This window comes from Salvia miltiorrhiza, chromosome 8 (genome assembly GCF_028751815.1).
Source record: "Salvia miltiorrhiza cultivar Shanhuang (shh) chromosome 8, IMPLAD_Smil_shh, whole genome shotgun sequence".
Lineage (NCBI taxonomy): Eukaryota > Viridiplantae > Streptophyta > Magnoliopsida > Lamiales > Lamiaceae > Salvia > Salvia miltiorrhiza.
Genome location: NC_080394.1, coordinates 53,319,933 through 53,345,244, shown reverse-complemented (window position 1 = coordinate 53,345,244; position 25,312 = coordinate 53,319,933). Strand labels below are relative to the sequence as shown.

Below are 25,312 nucleotides of genomic sequence, written 5' to 3'. Positions count from 1 at the left end.
AATATTCTGCTTTGTATTTCTCATATAACATCCCTACAGAGATGTATATTGAGAATGGGCTGGTCATTGGATCATCACTCTTTGGCGTCCAATAGTGATCTCCATTCCTCCTGATTTCCATGACCATGGTTTATATTTGTCAAGGAAATCTCGTCCTAAGATCAGGACGTCCGCTTCTTGTCCGGCCTGGCCTTCGGTTTGGATTTCAAAACCTCCAACCTCCAGAGTTCCGATGTATCGGTTGTCTCCTGGATTTGCCAAATAATACAACGAACTACAAGGAAACTTGTTTTCCCTGCTTGTTGTATCAAATCTCGTGGAAACTTGTCTCCATCCTTCGGGACATTTGAGCTTGACTCTCATGTCCGGAGCTGGTGTTTCCTGAATCGCCCTTCTCTCATATGATTGAGAGAAACTCCTTGTTATAGGCCCTGAAGTTAGCCTATTTCCTTGGAATGATAGCCTTGGTGCTCCTAGTCTGAGACTCTGAGTATGGCTAAGCACCGGCTTGTCTCCAATGTCGATGTCGATTTCCCTGATCTGAGGAATCTCCACTCGGTTTGGATTGACTGCCTTGGCAACCTCCTTGAATATTTCTGGAATTTCAATATATTCTCTTCACAGAAATAATTCCGTGTGATGGGAATTTGATAAGGCATACGAGACTTGATAAGTTAGTGAGTATGGCCTATTTCCATCCGTCATGTATTCCTTCTTCTTGTAGTCCTGATAGAGAGTCAGGGCTCGGCTGAAGGATGAATCTTGCAGATTATAAGCGATTTGTGGATAGAACTCGGTTATAATCTTCTTAGCATAGAGATTGCCTGAAAAAGCTCCAAGAATTGAACCTCTGGCATCTCTGATCCTTTTGTCGCAGAGTGCGACATCAATCGGTTGGTCTGTCCCTGGGAAAAGGGAAGATTTGATTACCAATTGAATTGCTCCAATATGAATCCATTTCATCGTATTAGCGACTTCTGGCTTCATTTTCTTGAGATCCTGCCTTATTTCTTCGGCCGGAACCAGCTGGATTTCCACCTGATTACTTGTGATCTCAATTGGAAGCGCCATTTCTTGGCTTGTGACGCCAAAATAGACATGATGCTTCCTTTTAGTTTGAATCAAGCTAGTTAAAACTCGATTCAATCTTCCATTAGAAAACCCTTGATAGGTTTGAACCTCTTCGGTTTCCTTTTTGAGTTTTCTCACGAGCTTCTTCACCACCTCTTCTTGTGGAATCAGGAAATGGCTGGTAAATCCATTCTGATCCTCCTTCTGGGTGTGGTGAACCTCTTGCTCCTCTTTAGTCTGACTCGTCTCCGGTTGATCCATCGGTCATCTCCGAATCCTCAGAACTAAAGACCTCTTCCTGCTCATATATACTCTCATCAGAGGATATATCTTCGAACTGATACACGGGTATCAATTCCTGATGATAGATGGCGTCTTCGATATCCGGTGTGGATTCAAATCTCCTTATCATCTTTTTCTCGTTGTCTGGGCAATTGGTAGATATATGCCCTTTTGCACCGCATGTCCAGCAGTTGCAATCTTTAAAACTTTCATTTGTTTTGGCTTGAGTACGCCTGAAAGTTTTCCTCGCCGGGGTTCTCTTTTGATTTGAGAATCGGTTTCTTGATGGTCCGCTCCGCTGGCCTGATTTGTAGGAGCGCGCCTTCTGTCTGGTCCACATAGTTCTTGGCTTCCAAGAACTCCTTCTGGACTTTCTTTCATAGGGTTGGTACCTATGTTTCTTTCTGCTCCTTCGTTGATATAGCAACTCAGCACCAATCTCTGTTGGAAGATCAATGTTGTCGCACATCAATGGAGATTTCTTGTTGAGTCTTCTCAATCTCTTGAGATTCCTCTGGTCCGCCGCCTTCTGACACCATTCGGACAGCTTCTTGTGAACATAAGACATCCTCCTCGAAGCACTGTCAAGTGGATATCCTCCTGGTGAAACATACTCGTTGATGAGCATCTCCCTCCATGGACTTGGAAACTTTGGAAAGAAAAGGTCCATGGCCTTCTGATCTTCCACCTCCCCCATATGGACATATAGGGTGTACAGACGCAGAAATTCATCGAGAGCTTTTGGCTCTAGCACCATCAACCTTAGATTGTAAAGTGCCTGTTGATATTTCTGGCGCTTCTCCTCTGCTGATCCTTCGAAAAAACTCATTCCCAAGAAATGGATTTTAATCTGTTTAGTAGTTTCCTTAATGATGTCATATAAGGACGTGCTACTAAACAACTCCTCCCTGGTCACAACTTCAAGTTTTTCCCAGTATTATTTTGCCATGCCTGCTAAACTGGCTTCGAAGACTCTGGCAAATTCCGTTTTGTCGTAATCGATTGTGGCAACCACGACTTTTAATGATGAAGCCCATTCGTCAATGAGACCCTCCCATTCTTTGAAACTGGCTTCGTCAAGGTTGAGAATCAATCCGTATGGATGGATTGGTTCTAGTGTGACCTTTCCTACAGGAGTATCCTGCATCTGAGGTCTCCGCCGCCTGGTTCTTTGGAACTGGCTTGCATCGTCTTGAGCTGACCCCTTCTTTGACGATTCTTTTTCTTGAGGCTCGGTTTTAGGAACCTCATCTCCTTGGTTCATCTTTAGATCCACCATATTGAGGTTAGCAAAAGATTCTGCTAACTCTTGTAGATCTTCTAATCCGATTCTGTCAAGGCTATTCATGATATTTGCCTTTCATTATTCGGATTATGTCCTTAGGCTGCAACTCTTTGGGTGTTGCATCAAATAGAGATGTAGACGTCGGGTCTTTGGACCATTGATTCCGAATTTTTCCGGAACATGGTTTTCGCCTTTCGATCTCCTCCATTCTTTTTTGGATATCACGCAAGAGGGTTAATATTTCCTCTTGTTTGAGTGATATTCTGCTCAGCTCCATCGGTAGATCGTATAGCTTGACGCCATAATATTCCACCGTCTTTTGGATCTCCCGCAAGTTGACGTTGTCGGAAGAGCTTGGCTCGATCTTGTGGTAGCTTGGAAAAGCTACTCCCGCCTTGTCTTTTGGTTCCATCAATCGTGTGACTGATGGGCCTCGTCTCTCCTTCGTTCAATGGCCGTTCTGGCAGCGGCCATTCTCATGAGGTGCTCATGATAGAATTGGATACTCGCGATGATATCGCGAATAAGCTCGATATCTTCTCCTCGTCGTAGGTTAGTAACGAGGACTCGATTGTTCCATTTGAGATCGCTTATGAAGCGACTGGTTTCTATCTCCAGATTTTGGAGAGAGTTCCTGTAGTGTACACATCTCGGACACTCGTCCGGATCCATAATTTTCAGTGGAGTCTCCTCCCACATAGGTTAGTCATAAAATAAATTAAAAATAATATAATTCCTCTATAAAACCCGCTCTGATACCATTTTGAGAAACGCGGGATCAATTTGAACAATTACCAATTTAATCATTTTTTGCTTAACAGTACGTGGCGTTGTCTCACAGTCCAGACCCAGTTTACCGAAGTAACCTATCGGGCACGAGGAAAGTTTCCAGCCGATATACTAGTTAAGCTTAATTAGGCAAAAGATGGGAGATAAAGAGAAATTAAGTATAAGGGTAGAAGTGGTATTTCACTATGAGGTGGGTATTTTTCATAGATGTTTTATATAGGTGGGTAGATTTGATAGATGTATTATAAAAGTGGGTATTAAAAACCATTTGCCCATATTGATATACACGGAAACAAATAGTAAAATCACGTACTATTTTATTGAGACATATCCAAGTATATAAATTATAAATCGGTACGAACATATATCAACATGTCCAATGCATTTGTTTCTCTATTTTTGCTATCTTTATTTTTTATACTATTTATTACTGATGTTTACTTAATGTTTATATTTTTTTTGAGATGCATATTTAAATAAAATTTTAACAAATTCAAGTACTTAGAGAGTATTACTACAAGAATTTGGGATGAAAATACATAGTAAAATCAATTTTAATTAATAAAAATAAAGATATAGATATCATCATTATCTAAATTAAATAAAGGCCAGAAATGTGATGACAATATACACATCGCCAAGGGTTCACGTTCAACCATCAAATCATGAACATACATTTACTTTTTATAAATAATAGTAATAATTTAAAAGTTATGGAATTTGATACTTGTCCAAGCTAACAAGACATAAAATAACAAAAAAAAAAAAAAAACGGACGAAAAAGGCTAAATACCGCCCTCTCCTATCATCATCTTCACATTTCCCGCTGCAACTCAGTTCTCGGCGGTTGCGGTAAGTACTTACGGCTCATCGTGATTGCTCTGTTGAACATTTGTTACTTGAATTCCGCAGTTGTTTATTTGATGATTTCCCTATTGAGATTGGATGAGTGAATTTATTTGAAACCGCATATTTACATATACACACATGCATAGACGACGGATCGCATCGAATTTTTGCTGCAAGTATTATTTTTTCTGGAGAATTCATGTTTTTCTTTCGTGGTTCCATGCTTTGTGTGGTTATTGATTTCTACTCTGATTTTGATTGGGATGCTTTGGAACTGGAAGTGTTTTGATTAGGTGAAGAATTTTAGGGCTTTATGTTGATGACTGATGATTGAAGATTTTTCAGTAGGTAGGAGTCGTGTACTTTATTTGGTCATGACTAACTTTTAACATGTTAAGGGACGTTTACTTTGATCGATTGATTGATTTTGAACTTGCTTGACCATCTAATCCTTCTAATACACAATTTGTGTTTTATCAATCTATCCTATCACTCAAAGCAAATGCCCCCTTAGAGTTTTGGCGTTGAATGGTTGGATGAACATCTCGAAAATTTTATACGGTTATTGGGGCTTTCAGAAAAATTGATCATAATTCGTTGGTGCTATAATTGATTTTACATCAAGTTGCATCAGATCATAAGCTGGGCATGGAAATTAATCTTCACACGAGTTCAGTTTGATTAGGAGTACTTACTATTAGAAGGTTCTATGGTGAACTGCTTTGTTATAGCCTCAGTTGTGTTTATTTTTCTCATTTATGATGTTATAACATTGAAATGTGTCATTGATGTAGCGTGCACGGATCAATATTGTAGCGATGTTCTTTTTCTGCTGATTTTGTCTTACTAAATATTTCTGTAGATGTCGGATAATAACGAGGGAGAGGAGATTTCTCAGAAGGGAAATGATTGGGAAGTTGTAGCGCTCACGGAGTCTGCATATGCTGCTGCTCCTGGTCCCAGAAACATTCTGGATAATAGTGACAACAATTTAAGCGGGGATGATGATTCTGAGACTGCTCGTGCCATGTTCATGTCCGGCCACTTTGGATTTTCGCCTAGTGCGCTTGAGAACTTTCCACTAGAACCTGAATACAAGGAGAAATATTCTGTAGAGGGCAATGACCATGATGTTCATCAAGTTACGGAGCAGCAAGGTAGTAAATCAGATTTAAAACAAGAGGAAAGTTTGAATATAGAAGGGCTCATTTCTGATGATTTTTCTGGAGTTACACAATTTGACGAAAAATATAAGAGCATGTCATTCTATAGTTCTGACCTGGGCGATGTTACATCCTCAAAATTGATAGAAAAAGAGCAGGGCCTGTACGGGACTGGGAAGAGCTCTTATGTTGATGATGATGCTGCTGGGGGCGTGCCATTCCTTGCTGATGAGGGCACAGGGGTTGCTGAAACATTTGAATCTCTCGATGACGCTGTGAATTCACGCGTGTCAAATGTGCACACACATGTTGAAGAAGATAAGTTTAGTGAACCGACTCTTCCCTGTGATGCTTGGTGGAGAAAACGTGCTGCTTCCTTGTATGGCCATGCGAAAAATGCAAATCCATATTGGTCTCTCGTTGTTGCTGCAGCTGTTATTGGGCTTGTGATTATTGGTCGCAGGTGGCAGCGTGATAGGCCGCAAGTTTTTCAACTCAAGTCACAATTGACTGCAGGCGATAAGGTACTTTACTTTTTGTTGCAAAAGGTTGTTTGGTTTTCTCATCGTTTTTTCTCGTTTCACTAGTACTGCTCTATTACTGCAGAGTTTTTATGATTCGAAATTGACAATTTATGTGTATCGATAATTATATCTGCTATTATAGAGGCAGCAGTGCTATATTGCAATCACTGGCGCTGTTAAGTTGTCTGTTTGGTTTCACTCTTTGATGTCCCCTGCTTGCTTCAGATTCAGTTCTCGTGTCACAATCTTCATCGTTAAACACTTGTTTCCCCTGTATGCAGGAGGCTCACTGGATCCTTAGTCCCATGGGACGACTTAAGGGTGTAAATTTAGGTGGTCAACACAGTTCATACATCGGACTGAGCTCCGTGACACAAGGCTGAATATTGAAGGGAAAGAAAAACATAAAATCCTGTCCATTGTCTACCAAGATTTCTGAACATTTTTATATCGCGCTTTTTTACTGCATTTGCTCGTGATGAGGTACGATTGGATATGTGTGTGTACTGTGATTCACACTAGGAGCTCATACGATCCTTTGCCCGTGTGTTTATAGTTTCTGTTAAACCGTGAAAACGTATGAACGAGGCGTTCTAGACATGGCTTGCTGGAAGTTGGTGATTTGTAACTACTGAATGTAAATTATCACAGTGTGTATGGTGACATGTTTTGTGTTAATGCAAGCTTTGCTGCGATAGATCTTAGATTGATGTGTGATTTGATTATTTGAAGTTTGATTTCATTTTTTCTTCTTCTAATTTTGTGTCTTGCAAACTATAGTTGGCCCTTTTTTTCTTTTTCTTTTTGTCCCCTCTTATGTGAATGACCATAACCATCTTTTTCTGGGTTGAGTTTGGTGGATGTGAATCTTGACTTGCTTTATTTTATTTTCTATGCAGGTTGTTTGCTAACTTATTGTGAGGTATTTAGGTATATAGGTTGACTAGTTAATACCTAACAATTTGTATAAAAAAATAGCTTGTCTTTTATTAAATAATCGTGTCTATTGTTCTCTTTGTTAGTATTTATTCATTTATTTATTTATTATTTAAATATGGGAAACAAATCTTGTAGTCCTTGTAATTTGAAGTTTGTCCAAATGAGCTCATGTACTATATTTTAGAGTGAAAATTTAAAATGTTCTATTCCAAGATCTTGTGCTTCTACAAATTATCTCAAAATTTTCGTATCTATGTATGTAAAAGCCAAAACAATTGTAAAAAAAGTATTCCACCCAAAATTTTCATCAATGCCATCATTAATAACTTATTAATTTAATTATTAATTATATTGATATGTAGTAATGTACATGTGATTAATTTGCTTAGATAAATTTTGTATTTAATTAATTAACCAATCTAATTTGTGTTAATCAATAAATTTTCTTTTTAATTCTTGATAGTTTATGTAGATATTAACATTTTTTTATATTTAAATATAAAATTAGCACACATCTTATGTAACGATATATATTAAAATGAGGTAGTCAAATATATTGATATACTTGTTTATTAGGAATAAGAAAAAAAATAATATATTTATATATTTGTTTAGTATGAAGTTGATAATGTTAGATAAAAGGTTCTAACATTAAATTCACTATTAACTAAGTTTAAATTAACATTAGATTTAATATAATATTAATATCAAAGTTGACACGATTAGAGCAAAATCAAAACATTCATCTTACACATTATAAGCAAAAACACAAAAAAAAATGACATAACAAAAAACATCTTACACGAGTGTTATATTTGTGTGAGGATGAGAAAATGAGAAGATTAGAAGATGAGATTATGCTTATAAGTTGAACTATAACATATTTGTGATATATTCAAATTATAATTTTTGTATTTTAGATATTTAGGAGGCGTTTATTTTTTAGTATTAATTGCCTATAAATCCATAACGTTTCCACGGAATTGGTTTTTGCTCCTATTTTGAAAAATCATCCCCTAAATACATAACCTTTCATTTGTGTCTGGTTTTGCTCCCGTCGCCGGTTTTTTCTGTCACCGGTGCCGGAAATTACACGTTGGTAGCCGAAATCGCTGAATTGGCAGCCGGAAATTAACACATAGTGTATTATTGACACGTGAAATTAAAAAAAAAGTTAAAAAATAAATAAATAATTCCAAGTCATCATCTTCCTCCACCCCCAAACTCCCAAACCCTAGTTTTCCCTCTCCCCTACTCGCCGCCGCCATCCTCCCGCCGCTGCCACCGCCGCCCCCTCCCCTTCCCCCACCCTCCGCCGCTGCCACCTCCCCTAACCCCAGCCCTGCGAAACCCCAGCCCTGCCGTCGAGCTTTGCCGTCTTCGACGTCAGCGCCATAGAGAAGCCCTGACTGAACGACGGTCGGGATGACTCCATTGACGAGAAGCCCCCACCCCCTCCCACACTCCTCGACAAGCTCAACGACGCCATCGACGCTGCTCCCCGCATCTGGGATGAAGTGAGCAAGGCGCTCGAATCAGCCCTACCATTGGCGACCCTGAATCCAATTGAGGCACATCGAGTGCATCAGCGCCCCAGGCGATGCGTAAGAAGGAGCGGAGGGTGGATCTGGGCTTCAGATCTATCGGGGACCGGAGGGTGGATCTTCTCACCTGGGACGAAGTTTCAAAGCGCCTGGGCTTCAGATCTATCGCCGTCTCCATGTTCTGTGCAATTGGGGGAGGTGGCAGCAGCGGAGGGTGGGAGAATGGGAGGGGGCAGCGGCGGGAGGGTGGTGGCGGCTGGTAGGGATGGAGAGAAAACTAGGGTTTGGGAGTTGGGGGTGGAGGATGATGATGACATAGAATCATTTATTTATTTATTTTAATTCCACATGTTAATAATACACTATGTGTCAATTTTCGGCTGCCAATTCAGCGATTCCGGCTGCCAACGTGTAATTTCCGGCACCGGTGAAAGAAAAAACCGGCGACGGGAGCAAAACCAGACACAAATGAAATGTTAGGTATTTAGGGGCTGATTTTTCAAAATAGGAGCAAAAACTAATTCCGTAGAAAGTTATGGATTTACAGGCAATTACCCCTTAGTAATAATAGAAACAATAGGGCCGAATGACCCTATTCAACATACAACATCAAATTTTGGCCATTTTTTGTATGTCATGACTATTCTACCATTCTCATTCTCTCATCTCTCTTTCTCATCTCCCTCTCACTCTCTCTCTCCAGCGGCTGCGCGGCAGTAGCGCCGAGCAGAAGTCACCGGAGCTATCTCTCTTTCCAGTGGTTGCGCGGCAGCGGCGCCGAACACGTAGATCTCGCGGCTTGGGCAGAAGTCGTTGGAGCGGAAAATGAGGCGGCGGCGGTGGATCTGATCTGATCTGATCGGCTTGGTCAGAAGTCGTCGGAGCGGAGGATGAGGCGGCGGCGGCGGATCTGGTCTGATGAGGCGGCGGTGGATCTGATCTGATGAGGCGGCGACGGTGGATCTGATCTGATCGTTGCGCCGCCTCATCCATCGGCAGATCTGATCTCAGCCTCCTTCGATTTCAGTCATCGGCAGATCTGATCTGATCTGTATTTGTGCTGCACGTATGGCACTTATGACGCTAATATATAGGGCCATAAGTGCACACTTCCCCCTAGGGTTTAGATTATCCATTTAGGTTTAGATGTTCCATTTAGGGTTTAGATGTTCCATTTAGGGTTTAAATGATGTTGTTGTTTATGTATTTGTGCTGCACGTATGTCACTTATGGCACTATTAGTACCATAAGTGCCAAAATGACTATTTTACTTGATTTTATTTTGGATTTTCGCTGGCACTTAGTGCCATAAGTGCTAACGGAAATCCAAAATAAAACCAAAGTAAAATCTTGACACTTATGGCACTAATAGTGCCATAAATGCCTAACCCGACACGACACGCGACCCGCGTGCCTGATCCTACCCGGTCCGCCTCATTAAGGGTAAAAACGTCCAAATCAATAAAAATGACCAAATTTTGTATTTTTTCAATGTGTAGCCATAAATTGTGTTTTATGCTTCATTTTGACTACTTCAAAATTTTACTCATAATAATATATATATATATAAATAATAAGATTCATTTTGGCTACTTCAAAATTTTACTCATAGTAATATATATAAATAATAAGATTAATAGTATATATTTGCTTAGATAAATTCAAATTTAAAAATATTATTTAAGTTAATTTTATTTGATTTATATTCCGTTGAAAAGATGAAATTTATAATTTAAAATATACTCCATATAAAAAATTTAATGGGCTTTTTAAATTATAGTCGCAATTTTAGTGGGGAGTATTTAATAAGAATTCCCTCCAGCAGCCAAAAAATAAGAATTCCCTCCAAAAAAGAGAGCCCCATTCTCGCAATCGCCTCAGCGCCGCCTCGCATCCCCTCTTCTCCCTCGTCTGAATTTTCAATTCCAGAGTTTGGAACTCAGCAGCAGATTCGAGAAAAGGTATTTATGGAAGATGATTTCACCTTACATTTCTTGTTTATGGTGAAGATATTGAATGAATTTTGTTGGTGTGATTACTGAAATCCATGTTTATGCGTAAAATTGCTGAAATCACGTCTGAAATTTTGAAATTGTTGCCGAAATCACGTTTATTTAAATATGCCTGCATCTCCGGATTCCTACATTATCACATCGCCTCGTCGAGACGGCCGCCTTTAACGAAAATTTAAAGTTCAAACTTAATGGAAACTGTAAAGTAACTGATTATGGATTAACATGCTTGAAATTTCAGGTTTCTGTGAATAGGCTTTTAAACTAAATGACTGCTTGTATATCTGAATTAACTACGTGCATCGACCTTGAAAATTCTAAAATTCCCTCAACTTTGGCGGCAAATAAGGTCACTAATCATTTTCTGTATAGTATGTAGATAGTCAATCGGTGTACTGAGTTTTGTTCTGTTTACTGCAGCGTCATAGTATCATTGCAAACTGTTGGTTAAAATTACAGAAAAAAATTGATTCTGTTCATTGTAACAGAGATGGCTAAAGATGGAAGTCCACAAGTTAGTAGAAGAGCCAGAAGGGCATCTCTGAATACGACTACTCCGAACTCAAAAGCTCCAAAGGCTGCTAACATTTCGCAGCCTTTGACTATTAAAGACCTCGTGTTCCATGGTGAATCAATAAGCCTTGATGAGCTGATCAATTCGTTTCCGGGAAGAAGAGCACAAATTCTTGAATTGGTCCAGTTTTTGGGACCTCTGAATTCACCCACGATTCCCTTATTTGTCTATGGAGGTGCATCAACAGGAAAGACGAGCACTGTACTCTATATGTTCAGGCACTTGAAGCGTCCGTTCATTTATTGTAGTTGTGTCTCTTGTTACAGTCCTAGAATACTATTTGAGTCCATATTGAATCAGCTTTTGCTTCATAGGAAGAATGAGAGTGGTGGTTATTTGAGTGCCAAACGGTGTGAAAAGCCCTCTGATTTTGTTAATCTACTACGTGAAGCATTGACTGCTCTAATAGACATCCTTAAAGGGAATATGGGAAAATCGAGCTCTAAGAAGTCATCTTCACAGGTCAATGGGAGGATGGTTTACTTGGTATTTGATCATCTAGAGCTTGTAAGGGAATGGGATAAGAGTGATAGCATAATACCCCTCTTGTTTAATTTGTACAATCTTCTTAAAATCCCTGAGGTTGGTCTGATTTTTATCAGTAAAGCTTCCCTTGATACATTTCAGTCAGACACAGGTTTTGTTGAGCCTTTCCCTGTCTATTTTCCTGATTACACTGAAGATGATTTGCGCCAGATATTCATGAGAAATCAAGCGAATCCAAAGCTATATTCCTCTTTTCTGGAGTACGTATCACACTTTATTTTTCAGTGCTTACAGCATAGTTTATTTTTATTTTACAATTTTAGGAAAATAACTTTGTTTGTTTCCTTGCTTTCTATATTGGACAGTTTGGTGTTGAGGCCTTTCTATAGGATTACAAGACGGGTCGATGAATTATCTACTGCCTTTTCTCCATTATTTAAGACGTATTGTGAACCTCTTGGTGATTTGGTAACAGCTCCCAGTGAAGACACGAGGAGGAAATTATTTAGTCATCTGCAACCATTCATCTCTTTATCACTGAATGAGACGTGTACCATTTCTTCTCAGCCTCTGATTAAAGGCACAACCAACAAAGACAGGAACATGAGGAAGAGTGTTTTTAAGAAGCCTGGAGTTTGTGAAACTCTAGATGAGATTGATTTCCATATGTCTACTTCTGCCAAATATCTTCTTATCTCTGCCTTTCTTGCTTCACGAAATCCAGCAACCCTTGATGCCTCACTTTTTGATTCAACAGGAGGAACTGACAATCGAAAAAGAAAGAGAAAGTAAGAGATTAACACAACAGTTTTTGCTAGTAGTATTAGCTTAGTTCAATAATCTGGTGTGTGTGTGTATATATATATATATATAGGTATGGGGTCAGGATCAGGTATATCCTAGTCCTCCCGTAGTACCGTAGATCCCCTTACTAGTGGATAATATTGAACACAAAAGTGCATATATGAATTCGGAAGTGCATATACAAATTCATATATGCACTTTCTTGTTCAACATTATGCATCGTTAAGGGGATCTACGGTACTATGGGAAGCTAGGGAATCTATATGATCTCTTCTTTATATGTGTTTGTGTGTGTGTTTGTGTATATATATATATATATTAGAGGAGCTTTTTGATCTTAATGCAAATGTCCTTTGCTGTGTGTGTACTTTACATATTCTAGTTTAGGGCATTGCTCAAGAAATTCATATTGAAATTTATGTGCATACACATATATCAATGGCTTAGTGTGTTCTGTCTTTCCGTGTTTAATCTTTAAGGTTGGCCTAATTCATTCAGATGTTTCTAGTTGCATGATTGTATCAAGTAAAGAGTTATTATAGTATTGCAACTTCTACTGCTAACTAGATAACAAATTTCTGCACTACAATGTTACATTCAGGGTCTCTGAAAAATCAATTGACCAGAAGGAAGCAAAAGAACAAGAAATACTCATGAAAGGGCCTGGAACTTTTCCGCTAGAGAGGTTGTTGGCTATATATCAATGCATCACATCTGTTGGAGATTATTCACTTGATGATGAAGAACTACAAAATGGTGGGTCGGGAGCTGATGGTTCTGATAGTGGATCGATGTCCGACATTCTCTTGCAATTGTCCAGTCTATGTAGTGCCAACTTTATTACCAAAGGTGGAAGCTGCCCACTAGAAGGCTCAACACGTTACCGATCCATAGTGTCTGAAGATGTAGCTTTGAGGGTAACAAACTTATCATATACATTTGTGTTCATCCGTGCTTCTGATTGTTAGCAGTTAATGTAGTCATACACTGTGATGTTATCAAATGGCTTGCAGGTCGCACGGAGTCTGAAGTTCCCCTTGTCAAAATACTTGTACAGAAGATAGCAGATTTGAACATTCGACTTGTTGCCCGAACTAACTGTGGCACAGGGCAAGGATCTATCAGCTTCACACAGACATGTGTGTGTATATGTACATGTATATCACTCAAGACAGCTGCTCTTGTCATTTGAGTCCCAGATTGATTGAGCATACAACAGTTGCGATGACATGGTTTCCGAGTACTTCAACATGCTGAATGTGAAGTTTCTTGAAAAAGCTCTTGCTCTGGTGACCTGTTTTGGTCACTAGTTACCACCTTGTTTCTTTCTAGTTCTTAATATACCTTAAACTTCAAGAATTTTTCTTAACTGTACGCTTATTATTGTAGTTATGAAATTAACATTGCGCAGTTTCCTTGAGCTATGAATATTTTCCTTAGTCATTCAGAAAGTGTAGAGATGGTGATATTTACTTGGCATATAATCTGGGATCTGGTTTATTGGTTTGTTTAACCGTGTTTCTTTATTGCAGAAGAGAGTTATTACAGACCCAACCCTCAACCAATGTGATCTCCAAATTTATGACCATCATTTGTTGAGGAAGTTCGATGCTACTTGGATGACGTCTTAATTACCAGATGGCCAAAGGCTCCAAACATTAAACATCGTATTTATGTGATCTGTCTCATTTATTTTGAACGAGGAAGAAATCTGTGGACTAAGGGATGGGGAATAGTAGATTAAACTAGTTGTAGTCTTTTTCTTTTCAAACTACCTGTTTTTCATCCAACTTGCTACTTTTTTTTTCTGATATTTTATATGAATTATTTGATGGGTGGTTGTTGAAAAAAAAGATTGGTTATTTCGTGTGGGAGATAAAAGAAGACTAGCACAAGTTTCTTAATTGGATTCTAACATCTTGCAGTTCAGATAACTCCGAGTTGCACTTTACTGTGATGATGTTTCATGGATTGGTATGACAAAGAAAAGGGCTCAAATTCCAAAATCAGGTAAGAATTTGTTTTACCGATGAATATGTGACAGAAGTAGGGTTGACTTTTTTACTAACCTTATTGGCAGGAAATTCATGGCAGAATGGGGGTTGACTTTTGTTTGCTGCTGTAATCTTTGCATTGAAGAGGGTCAAACTCTAGGTTATGAAACTGAGATAAACTTGACTTGGATTTTAGTGGGGGTTTTTTTAACGTAGAATCTGAGGAAGATAGGTGCAAATATAAAGATCATATTTCTTTTTCAAATCCTTTATTATTATTATTATTTTTAATTTAATTTTCTTCTTTGATATTTTTGAGTCACGTAATCCCAGCCTTCTGCTATAAAGTGTTGGTGGGTTGTTCACCGAACTGATGAGTGATGACTAGCCACAAGCTACAACCCATGTTACATTTATGATCATCATAAATTGATAAATTAATCACGTATGATTTTGAGGCAAAAAAGGAGGGCAAACAACCATATCATTTAGAGACCATTTTTTCTTTGTTCTGTGCATTTTGTGTAACTGAAATCTCCTTTTCCATCTAATTTCTCATCACCTCATACTTTCTCAACTAATCTCATTTATTTCCCTTCATTGAATGCTAGAAATAAAGGCCCCAGCTCCTCTCCCTGCAGAAATTGGTTGGAGAGAGGGAGAGATAGAAAGGGGTAAGCTTTGGAGTTTGGAGAGATAGTGAGAGAGAGGGTGAAAACCATTGCATGTTTTCAGTTTCTTTTTCCTTTGTGTATATAATTTGCTGCTGGTTTTTCATCTTTTTAACAAGGGTGGTTTCCTCTTTTAGGGTTGAATTTTTTGACTCCTTTTCCCTTAAAACCTTCAACTGTCTCTTGCACGCATTTATGGTGGTGGCATCTGACTGTTGAAGTGAGATGGTGTAAATTCATGGCACAGTCTGGCCTTAGTTATTACCCCTTTTTCTTCCATTATTTCCTTCATCTATAAATTCCCCTTTTTTCCCCCTCATAACTCCTCACCACACACACACACACACACACAGAGTTGTTCATGCCACAAAATAGTTTCAGAGTCTTTTGTTATCACATCTTTAGCAGCAGTTGAAAGAGGTGGTTTTGTTGTTTCTCTTTAAAAATGGACATGTCCATGGCATTGTTGTTGTTCTCTGCTGTGACATGCTACCTGCTGTGGTTCACCTTCATCTCCAAATCTCTCAAGGGCCCGCGCGTGTGGCCCGTGCTGGGCAGCCTGCCGGGCCTCATCGAGAACGCCGACCGCATGCACGACTGGATCGCCGACAACCTCCGCGCGTGTGGCGGCACGTACCAGACCTGCATCTGCGCCGTGCCGTTCTTGGCCCGGAAGCAGGGCCTCGTCACCGTCACCTGCGACCCCAAGAATTTGGAGCATATATTGAAAACCCGGTTCGACAACTACCCCAAGGGCCCGACGTGGCAGGCCGTCTTCCACGACCTCCTCGGCCAGGGGATCTTCAACTCCGACGGCGACACCTGGCTGTTCCAGCGCAAGACGGCCGCGCTCGAGTTCACGACGCGGACGCTGCGCCAGGCCATGGCCCGGTGGGTGAACCGGGCCATCAAGAACCGGTTCTGCCCGTTCTTGATGTCGGCTCAGCTCGAGGCCAAGCCGGTTGACTTGCAGGATCTTTTGCTGAGGCTGACGTTTGATAACATTTGTGGGCTGGCTTTCGGGAAGGACCCTCAGACCCTGGCCCCGGGCTTGGCCGAGAACGGCTTCGCCTCGGCTTTCGACCGCGCCACGGAGGCGTCGCTGCAGCGGTTTATCCTCCCGGAGGTGATGTGGAAGCTGAAGAAATGGCTCCGGCTCGGGATGGAGGTCAGCCTGAGCCGGAGCCTCGTCCACGTGGACGAGTACCTGTCCAACGTCATCAGCTCGCGTAAGCTCGAGCTGACGACGTGTCAGCAAAGCAAGGACGCCAATCCCCACGATGACTTGCTGTCGAGGTTCATGAAGAAGAAGGAATCCTACTCGGATAAGTTTTTGCAGCACGTGGCGCTCAACTTCATCCTAGCTGGCCGGGACACGTCGTCGGTGGCGCTGAGCTGGTTCTTCTGGCTGATCATACAGAATCCAAGGGTGGAGCACGAGATCCTCCGCGAGATATGCGCCGTCCTGATCGAGACACGTGGCGCCGACGTGGAGTCGTGGCTCGACGAGACGCTCGCGTTCGAGGAAGTCGATCGCTTGGTGTATCTGAAAGCTGCATTGTCGGAGACGCTGAGGCTGTACCCTTCCGTCCCCGAGGACTCGAAGCATGTCGTCGCCGACGACGTCTTGCCCGACGGGACGTTCGTTCCGGCCGGATCGTCGATCACGTATTCGATCTACTCGGCCGGCCGGATGAGGTCCACGTGGGGCGATGACTGTCTGGAGTTCAAGCCGGAGAGGTGGCTGTCTAGTGATAGGGAGAAGTTTGTTGCCCACGACTCTTACAAGTTCGTGGCGTTTAATGCGGGGCCGAGAATATGTCTCGGGAAGGACTTGGCCTACTTGCAAATGAAGTCGATTGCGGCGGCGGTGCTGCTCCGCCACCGGCTGACGGTGGTGCCAGGCCACAAGGTGGAGCAGAAGATGTCGTTGACGTTGTTTATGAAGGATGGGCTCAAGGTAAATCTGCATCGGAGGGACCTTAAATCAGTAGTGGCGAGTGTGATTAAGGAGAGGGAAGTGGCGGCGGCGGTGCACGCCGGAAAGTCTTTAGGGGTGCTGACGTGCGGTGGCGTTGGCGGTGGAGTGGAGGTGGATGTGGTGGTTGGGGTGGTTTAAGGCGGTGGTTGGAGTGAGTTAAAGAAGAGTGTATAATTCTTTGTAGGGTGGGCGCCCATTAACTGCTGAGTGTTTTAGGCCAACTCAGTGGATGGCTGAATTCTCTGACAAAAAGGGAAAAAAAAAGAAAAAGAAAAATTGTGGGGTAAAAACTCACATGGTGATATGGATGCTTAATGTTGCGCTTGAATGCATGTAAATGAGGGAGCTACACATATGCATGCCATTCATGTTTTGGGGGTACAACCATTCATTGCGGGTGGTGAGAATTTCATGATAGTTAATATTTCTTGTTTTTTTTTTCTTTCTTACTTTCCCTTTTATCACAAATTCATCTTTTTGGGAGTTATTGTTTTTTCTTTTATATTTGGGTTTTGTTATTGTATTTATTCTTTGTATTTCTTGTTTTGTGTTGTCATATTTCCCGATTTTATTTACTTTGTTGTTATATTATATAGTGGAACCAGGTGAGAACTGAGCATAAAGAATTTCTATGTGTGGAACATTATCTTTTCTTTTCTTTTTTTTACCCTCGTATTACGACCTGACATATTTATGAAGGTATTAAAATTCTAATTGAAACTTCGAAAAAAGTATCATCGTACAAGTTAAATAATTTAGATAAAGTTTTCACTTGACAGTCCGTGGCTGTAATAAGACAAATAAAACCTACATATAGCTTGTAATAAAAGACCGAGTGTCGGTAAAAGGGACAAGAGGTTGAATAATTATATAATCCCTGTGAATAATTTAATGAAAAATTGATCGCTTTCACTAGAAAGCGTCGTTCAAATATCTCAGCGCCAAAACCATCCAAATATATGAATATAACGCTTTCGTTTCAGAGCACTCTACCTAGTCCAGAATTTTCTCTCCGGTGGCGAAAAGGTTCCACGTTATTGTGCCGACGATGTACAACGCCACGGCCACTTTGAACACATCATCCCAAGAACCTGACAAATATAGTTCGAGTATCAAACTTTGATGAATTCGAGAAACACAAATTCTTGTGTGCGCTGCGAATGACCGCATGAGAAACCTCCTCGGAAACACTAACTTTTTGTAGGGATGTAGAAAATAGTGTTTGCATAGGGGGAAAAGAATTACTTATTCCATCCACCAATTCATGACTTATTTCATGATATCATTTGTTTTAAGAAAAATGTTGAGTGTGTTATATGATTGGAATAAGAGTTTCACCTTTATTATAATTTTAAATTGATTAATTTGATTGAGTGGTGGGATTGATTAATAAAAGATAATATTGAAGTTTATAAACTTAGAGGATTGTTTGGGAGGGGCGTTAAACCTATTAAAAATAGAATGGGTCAAGTTTTTGTGGATGAACTAAAATATATATAAAAAAAAAATAGTTAAGAATTGGTGGACGGAGTGATTACAATTTCGGACCTAAAATATTAGTGTAATTTTGATTGTAGACTACACTATACGTAATTTTAAAAAATGAACTCATAAATCTGGACTCGGTTGAAAACTAGAATAGACTTTAAAGTTGTTCTGTTCCTACTCGTTTCGAGAATTTGATAAGAAAATGATGTGTGAAAAATTATTTCCACCTCTACAACCAAACTATTGCGGAATAGTCTTTTATGTGTCATCTTTATCTAATTTTTTATAAATAAAATGAGTTGGGAACCGAGATCGTTGCATAAGGTCTGTTTTTATAGTTGCCTAAAGTGAAAAATTATACCCCCTCCGTCCGAGCTTTTGGTATCCAGTTGAGAACGACACAAATTTTAATAAAGTGATTGATGTGTTGTGAGTGGAATATAAGGGTTCCACATTTTATGTGAGAGTTAAAATAATTAAAGTGGAATAAGGACCCCACCTACTTTTACTAAAAATAGAAATGGATACCAAAATGTGGGACGACGAAAAAAGGAAAATTGGATACTAAAAGTTGGGACGGAGGGAGTACTAGTTTTTGCAGAAATTAAGGTGATAGGTTTGGTGGTACCCTTTTGTAGTATGTATCCTGTAGCAGCAGTTCCGAATACACCAGCAAGTACACCAGCAGTGTTAGATAGACCCAAGAGAACTCCCTGAAATAAGATGAAGCAACATTTAGATGAATGTGTAGGAAATCTTCGATACAAGCGCCTTTTTTGTCGTTCGAATTAGAGATACGAGAGGCGAATAACTCACAGCGTAGCGTGGCCCGATATCTTGGTGATTCGAGTAGAGTCCGGATTGAGAGAATGCATCCGAACCCTGCAAGGAGAACTGTGTTAGTTGTGTTATGGTGTCGAGTTTTCAGGGCGAGATGTGACGAGAATGTCTCGAACCTGACTGCACGCCATGCACAGCACTGCTAGAGCAGGTGTCTTCACTTTGCTAAGCTGTGTTAAGAAGAAAGCGGGGCCTAGAAATCCAATCGACTGCATTATCTGTGTAGTAACATTGAAATTTTTTATGCTAAATCATTGCGAGTTATCTACATTAACTGAAAGAGATAATATTGAGCAGCACTTGCCTTACGGACTGTAGTGATGGAGAGACCTTTGCTTATGAGGGTATCGGCGATCCACCCGCCTATATTAGCAAACACAGCCATCGTGAGCCACGGAAGCACGCAGAGCAGTCCGGATTTAGTGAGGTTGAATTTCAAAACCTATGCAAGCAATTAGAAAAAAACAACGGGAAAGACCATTATCATTAGACCACACTGCATCATTCTTGTCTGCATACAGCATCAAAGGAAAATTAGTCGAAGATATTATCCATCAACGGCTTAAATACCTGGTTATAGTAAGTAGGCATCCATGTCAAGAGAATAAATGTTCCCCAGTTGTGGCAGAAATGGGAAACAATGAGAGCCCAGACAGGGGCCTTGGTTAGAATTTTCTTCCATGGAATTTCCAAGACAGGTTCCTTAGATATGCTGCCGCCTAAAATCAATTCCCTTTCCCCCAGACTAAGATCTGGGTCATCTTCTGGTGAACTGTGCGCCTAGAATCAGTAAAATTCGAGGATTTTCAAAGCAATTTTTGTAACACTGACACCTACAATTAATTTTAACGCTAAGCATGCGAGTTTGAAGATCATATTGGTAAAACAAGACAAGATCCCAGCATTAAGAGTAAACAAAGAAGTGCCAAAATTCATAAAGCATGCTGGAAGGAAAAGTGAGTAGCCAAGTAGAAGCCTTAGATTTATCTTAATCGCCACCTATCAAATGATGGGGCTGCTTGAAACACTTAAATCGATCCTTGGATGCATATATAGGCATGATGAAGAGGTAGTAGCAAAAAGAAGTGAGGCCTTACTTTGCTCCACCATAGAGCAAACCAGATAATCCCAAGGGATCCAAAAGAATAGAAGATAGATGGCCACCCAAACTTCTGGATCATAACAGGTGAAACAGCTAATCCTGTAACTGATCCAAGATACATGCCACTGTATACTAGCGCAAGAGACCTGCTTCTCTCAGAGACAGGAATCCACTTCGACAACAAATTATTCATCGCAGGCATGGCAACACCCTGTTATAGAATAAAACTCATTAGACGAGAAATTATATCTACACGATCAAGGTTCTTCCTTCTTAAAAAGAACAAAAAATTTTAAAGAAAGATTATGAAAATTTTGATCAGAGAATACAAATAATCAATCTACACGTCTCATCAATCCATAGTCATGTTTGCAGTTATCTAACCAGTTTATTTTAGTTGAATTCAAGCGCGAGAACATGTAGTGGTCGGAACACCACTTTTAAGATGGATAGATATGCTAATAAGCTGGGAAACAAATCACTTTATCAAATTTGAAAGGAAATATGAGCCCTTGTCCTCAGATACAAGCAATGTACAAAAACTCTATGCAGAAGAACTGAATGATTTACCTCACCAATTCCCATGAAGGCACGCATTATGAGTAAGCATGGGAGCCCGATTCTTGCAGCAATAGGTGTCAAAACTGTTGCAATAGACCACCAAATTACTCCAAAACCAAGCACTAGCTTCCCACCTATTTTATCAGCCCATATACCTCCAACAATCTATGCCATGAAAATGGGAAGAAGCTTTAGCTAGAGGAGGAAAACTATTCCAAGACTGCATCTTAGGAGGGACTAAATGTTAAAAGTTGGTCCCTTGTTTAAATATCGTTCCAGTTGTATTCCGAGCATAAGAAAATACCTGTGTAAGCAGATAACCCCAGAAAAAAGAAGACTGAATCAGACCAACAGTGGCACTATTCCAGTTGTATTCCTTGGACATTGGGAGTATCGCTATACTCATGTTCACCTAAAGGCAAAAAGCATAAAACCATTAGCACAATTAGCAGTTATAATCTTATTGAGGCAGTTAAAGAATTGCTTGTGGAAGCCACCAACTAAACATTACTTTTGCCAGGCAGTAGCACACTTAGGCAAGAAGCATAATCAATAGTTATATCTATGACAACTATAAACATTAACAGAACGTGTAATATATAAAGAACCTTACGCGGTCCATGTTGCACAGCAGAAATGCAGTAAAACAAAGGAGCACCATCACCCATCGCTTTGGTAACTGCTTCCACCAAGGTACTGCTTGCTCAACTTCCTTAACCAAAACAGCTTCACTTGCTCCATCAGGTGACAAGATGGAGTCCAAATTAGTTCCTGTTATATCAAAATCTTCAGATGTGAAGTCGGCTGTAGTCCCCATCACTGTTGAATATTTTGACATAGGATTTTGGCTATCAAGAAAGCTACGGTTACTAAACTTCCTTGCTGGAATCAGATTGCTGTCAGAGTATGCTGAAGTAAGGCAGCACTGACATAGTCCTCTAACTCTTCTCCTTGTATTGATCACTTTAAACTTCCGGCTGAGTTGGTGGGACGTTAAGAGGGGTGGATCTACTCTTAAATGGGATGCATAATTTGATTGGTGAAATTCTGCGTTGGACTGATCTCTAGTATGAAGAGATGAACTATACCCACGCGCACATGTATAGCTTGTACATGGAAGATACAACTTGCTACGAATCATTGGACATGCATACTTTGCTGCAGCAACACTCAAGCGCTGACCTGGTTGATGATATGTGGCTGTTTCTCCATGATATAGTCGTTCTGGTAATACAAGCAGATAACAAGATGCATCTATCACATTCTAATATAATATTAACTAATCAATAAAATGTGCTTCATATAACAACTAACAAGATGCAATATGAATAAAAAAAATCTTCTCCTAACATTTTCATGGACTTTCTGCATGATATCTCTGGTCTTAGAAACTTTAAGCTTCGCAATAAAGACAGAAATAGAGGGGAGAAACCAGAAAAATGGTATTATCGTTCCAATGGCTCTGGTATTAGAAAACTGAAAAACTTGCATATGTCAAGGGCTTACTTCACAGAGTAGAAACCTCATCCATCAAAACTAATCGCTTCAGGGTATAAATTAAATAGGCCAGGCACAACTAACACCGAGCTCAGTTCTTCATCACATTGTTAAGCCTAGACTTGCAACACGCAATCACTTGCATATCTCGCGTAAATTGTGATTCATGTATGCAACATTCAACATAGTCTGCTCAATCGAGAGTGTCTAGGCAACCTCAACTACTAGTTAAGCAGGTAGCAACTAAGATTTGGTGCAACAAAATAAATCAAATTGGTTATCCACATAATTTGCATTGCTTTGTAGTTCAATACAACAGACAACACTACTGGAATCTCGATGCTAGCAAATTAAGCAATAAAAGTCACAATATCTTCTCTTCCTTCGAAACGCATTAGATGCGAGCATATGCCTCTCATCACCATCGAGTAATACGAATCAAAGAAAACAATGCTCAACAAATCTTCAACACATCGAGTAATAGAAATTGTAAACTGGAATTGACTAATACGCAATTACCGGAACCGATAAACGAGCCGAAATTGCGGTGGGAAACGACGGCGCCAATTGCCATTGTTATCGCCGGAAATTCCTGTTATCGCTTTGCTGTTTTATCCTTTCACATCTCCAGCTTTTGAGCAAATGATTCAATCAAAGGTATAATGCAATCTCCATCTATGAGGTAGAATCTCTCTCTCTCTCTCTCTCAAGGATAATACCCGCGCAGGCGCAGCTACCGTACTTCAATCTTCATACAAAATGCAGTGAGCTTAGATATTTTTTTACTTCTGGAAAGCGGGAAATAGTGAGAGAGGGGTTGACAAAGTGACACGTCACGTCATCTTTGAGAATTCTGAGCGGTAATATTCCTGCTGATACTTTTAGATACTGTTAATATTTTGATAATTTCTAAATTTATATTTTACACTAGTGTTCACGTTATATTTTCTAAATTTATGATAATTCTAAGGGATAATTGCATGAAAAAACATCAACTTTGATCAAAATCCAAATTTAACGCAAACTTAGGATTTTCCAATTTAATACACCAACTTTCATTATTGTCTAAATTTGACACGGCTCAATTCTTAAAAATTCAAAAAATGACCCCTTTTTGAAACTAATTACACAAAGACCCACTTATGTTACAATTTGGGACATTCTAACCCATAGAATCTTATTTCCTTATGGTGTTTTTCTTTTAATTATAAAACCGCGCCAGAAGTGGTATCAGAGCGGGTTTTTATTGAAGAATTATATTATATTTAATTTATTTTATAATTAACATATGTGGGAGGAGACTCCATTAAAAATTTATGGATTCGGACGAGTGTCCGAGATGTCTTGTATACAGGATTTCTTTCCAATATTTGGAAAGAGAAAACAGTCGCCTATTAGGCGAATTACGAGTGTTTTGGCGAACCCTAGCGGTTCACATCACCAAGGACGAAGAGATTGTTCGTGAGATCATTACGAACATACAGGGATATCTTGATGCCTTACTGGAAATTGTTGAGGCCAGATCGGCAAATGAACGAGCCAGACCCAACCTCCATCAACTACACATCTAATGGAGCAGAAGGACAAAGCTGGAACAGCCTATCCAGCTTATCAAAAGATCGAGCCCAACTCTTCCAAAAATGTCAACTTGCGGGAGATTCAAAGAACGGTGGAATATTATGGCAACAAGCTATATGATCTACCAATGGAGATGAGCCAAATATCACTTAAACAAGAGGAAATCTTAAAACTCTTGCTTGATATCCAGAAGAAGGTGGAGGACATCGAGAGACGGAAACCATGTTCCGGAAGAATTCAGAATACATGGTCCAAAGATCCGACGTATCCACTACCACTTGATGCAGCGCCTAAGGAACTGCAGTCGGAGGACATAATTTGAATCGTGAAAGGGAAAAATCATGAATAACCTTGATCGAATCGGATTAGAAGATCTACAAGAGTTAAGAGAATCATTTGCTAACCTAAATATGGTTGATCTAAATATGAACCAAGGAGGAAAGGTGCCCAAAGCTGAGCATCCACAAGCAGAATCGTCTAGGAGAGATGGAGCTCGTGAAGAATCGAGTCATTATCAACGAACCAGATGACGCCGGCCCCAGATGCAGGATACTCTTGTAGGGAAGGCCACACTTGAACCAATCCATCCATACGGATTGATTCTCAACCTCGATGAAGCCAGCTTTAAAGATTGGGAAGGTCTCATTGATGAATGGGCTTCAGCAATGAAGGTCGTGATTGCTACGATAGAATATGATAAAAACGAATTTATCAAAATCTTCGAGGCAAGTTTTGCTGGAATGACAAAACAATTCTGGGATAAAGCATCAACAAAGGAGAATAATGAGTTATTCACTAAAGAATCAGCTCTAGAAATCCTTGAGTATGCCGCCCATCAGATTAAAATCCATTTTCTTGGAATGGATTTTTTCGAAGGATCGGGAGAAGAAAAGCGTCAAAAATATCGACAAGCACTTTACAATCTAAGATTGGTAGTGCTGGAGCCAAAAGCTCTTGATGAATTTTTGCGCCTTTATACCCTATATGTCCATATGGGGTTAGTTGATGATCAGACAGCGAGGGACCTCTTTTTTACAAAATTTCCGAGTCCATGGAGGGAAATGCTCATCAACGAGTATGTATCACCAGGAGAATATCCACTTGATAGTGCATCAAGAAGGATGTCATATGTTCACAAGAAGTTGTCCGAATGGTGCCAGAAGGCAACGGATTAGAGAAATCTCAGGAAATTGAGAAGGCTCAACAAAAGATCTTCATTGATGTGCGACAACCTAGATCTTCCAACAGAGATTGGAGCTGAGTTGCTGTATCAACAGA

The 25,312-nt window shown here is 40.1% G+C and overlaps 4 protein-coding genes across 6 annotated transcripts; 3 read left to right on the top strand and 1 right to left on the bottom strand.

The window, feature by feature from the left end:
• Positions 1–4,099: 4,099 nt before the first annotated feature.
• On the top strand, positions 4,100–6,667 carry LOC130999089 (ATG8-interacting protein 1). Of its 2 annotated transcripts, XM_057924572.1 has the most exons (4): positions 4,120–4,279; positions 5,139–5,433; positions 5,587–5,963; positions 6,245–6,667. In XM_057924572.1, the coding sequence occupies exons 2-4, from the start codon at positions 5,139–5,141 to the stop codon at positions 6,344–6,346; spliced, it is 774 nt and encodes a 257-aa protein (XP_057780555.1). In that variant the 5' UTR covers positions 4,120–4,279; the 3' UTR covers positions 6,347–6,667. The 2 variants fall into 2 exon arrangements, with proteins under 2 accessions (XP_057780554.1, XP_057780555.1); XM_057924571.1 differs by having other exon boundaries at positions 4,100–4,279; positions 5,139–5,963.
• A 3,587-nt stretch (positions 6,668–10,254) lies between these two features.
• On the top strand, positions 10,255–17,594 carry LOC130999088 (origin of replication complex subunit 5). The gene is made up of 6 exons (XM_057924569.1): positions 10,255–10,407; positions 10,947–11,778; positions 11,884–12,306; positions 12,924–13,239; positions 13,336–14,332; positions 14,403–17,594. The coding sequence occupies exons 2-5, from the start codon at positions 10,949–10,951 to the stop codon at positions 13,384–13,386; spliced, it is 1,620 nt and encodes a 539-aa protein (XP_057780552.1). The 5' UTR covers positions 10,255–10,407; positions 10,947–10,948; the 3' UTR covers positions 13,387–14,332; positions 14,403–17,594.
• LOC130999087 (cytochrome P450 86A8) lies at positions 15,433–17,594 on the top strand. Its single transcript, XM_057924568.1, has one exon. The coding sequence runs from the start codon at positions 15,433–15,435 to the stop codon at positions 17,104–17,106; it is 1,674 nt and encodes a 557-aa protein (XP_057780551.1). The 3' UTR covers positions 17,107–17,594.
• Positions 17,595–17,695: 101 nt separating this feature from the next.
• On the bottom strand, positions 17,696–23,288 carry LOC130999086 (ascorbate transporter, chloroplastic-like). Of its 2 annotated transcripts, none has more exons than XM_057924566.1 (11): positions 22,976–23,288; positions 21,573–22,183; positions 21,264–21,371; positions 20,969–21,124; positions 20,394–20,609; positions 19,867–20,076; positions 19,601–19,738; positions 19,413–19,514; positions 19,273–19,338; positions 19,085–19,169; positions 17,696–18,059 (listed from the first exon to the last, which is right to left on the bottom strand). In XM_057924566.1, the coding sequence occupies exons 1-11, from the start codon at positions 23,028–23,030 to the stop codon at positions 17,962–17,964; spliced, it is 1,845 nt and encodes a 614-aa protein (XP_057780549.1). In that variant the 5' UTR covers positions 23,031–23,288; the 3' UTR covers positions 17,696–17,961. The 2 variants fall into 2 exon arrangements, with proteins under 2 accessions (XP_057780549.1, XP_057780550.1); XM_057924567.1 differs by lacking the exon at positions 17,696–18,059 and adding an exon at positions 18,745–18,816 and having other exon boundaries at positions 19,048–19,169.
• Between the last annotated feature and the right edge of the window lie 2,024 nt (positions 23,289–25,312).

Coding starts and splice junctions, on each gene's coding strand:
- LOC130999086 (XM_057924566.1), bottom strand. CDS start 23,030: ATGGCAATTGGCGCCGTCGTTTCCCACCGCAATTTCGGCTCGTTTATC. Junction 21,125..21,263: donor GGGGTTATCTGCTTACACAG/GTATTTTCTTAT, acceptor TTCATGGCATAG/ATTGTTGGAGGTATATGGGC. Junction 19,339..19,412: donor TGTGCATGGCGTGCAGTCAG/GTTCGAGACATT, acceptor TTCTCCTTGCAG/GGTTCGGATGCATTCTCTCA.
- LOC130999088 (XM_057924569.1), top strand. CDS start 10,949: ATGGCTAAAGATGGAAGTCCACAAGTTAGTAGAAGAGCCAGAAGGGCA. Junction 11,779..11,883: donor CTATATTCCTCTTTTCTGGA/GTACGTATCACA, acceptor TATATTGGACAG/TTTGGTGTTGAGGCCTTTCT. Junction 12,307..12,923: donor AATCGAAAAAGAAAGAGAAA/GTAAGAGATTAA, acceptor TGTTACATTCAG/GGTCTCTGAAAAATCAATTG.
- LOC130999087 (XM_057924568.1), top strand. CDS start 15,433: ATGGACATGTCCATGGCATTGTTGTTGTTCTCTGCTGTGACATGCTAC.
- LOC130999089 (XM_057924571.1), top strand. CDS start 5,139: ATGTCGGATAATAACGAGGGAGAGGAGATTTCTCAGAAGGGAAATGAT. Junction 5,964..6,244: donor AATTGACTGCAGGCGATAAG/GTACTTTACTTT, acceptor CCCTGTATGCAG/GAGGCTCACTGGATCCTTAG.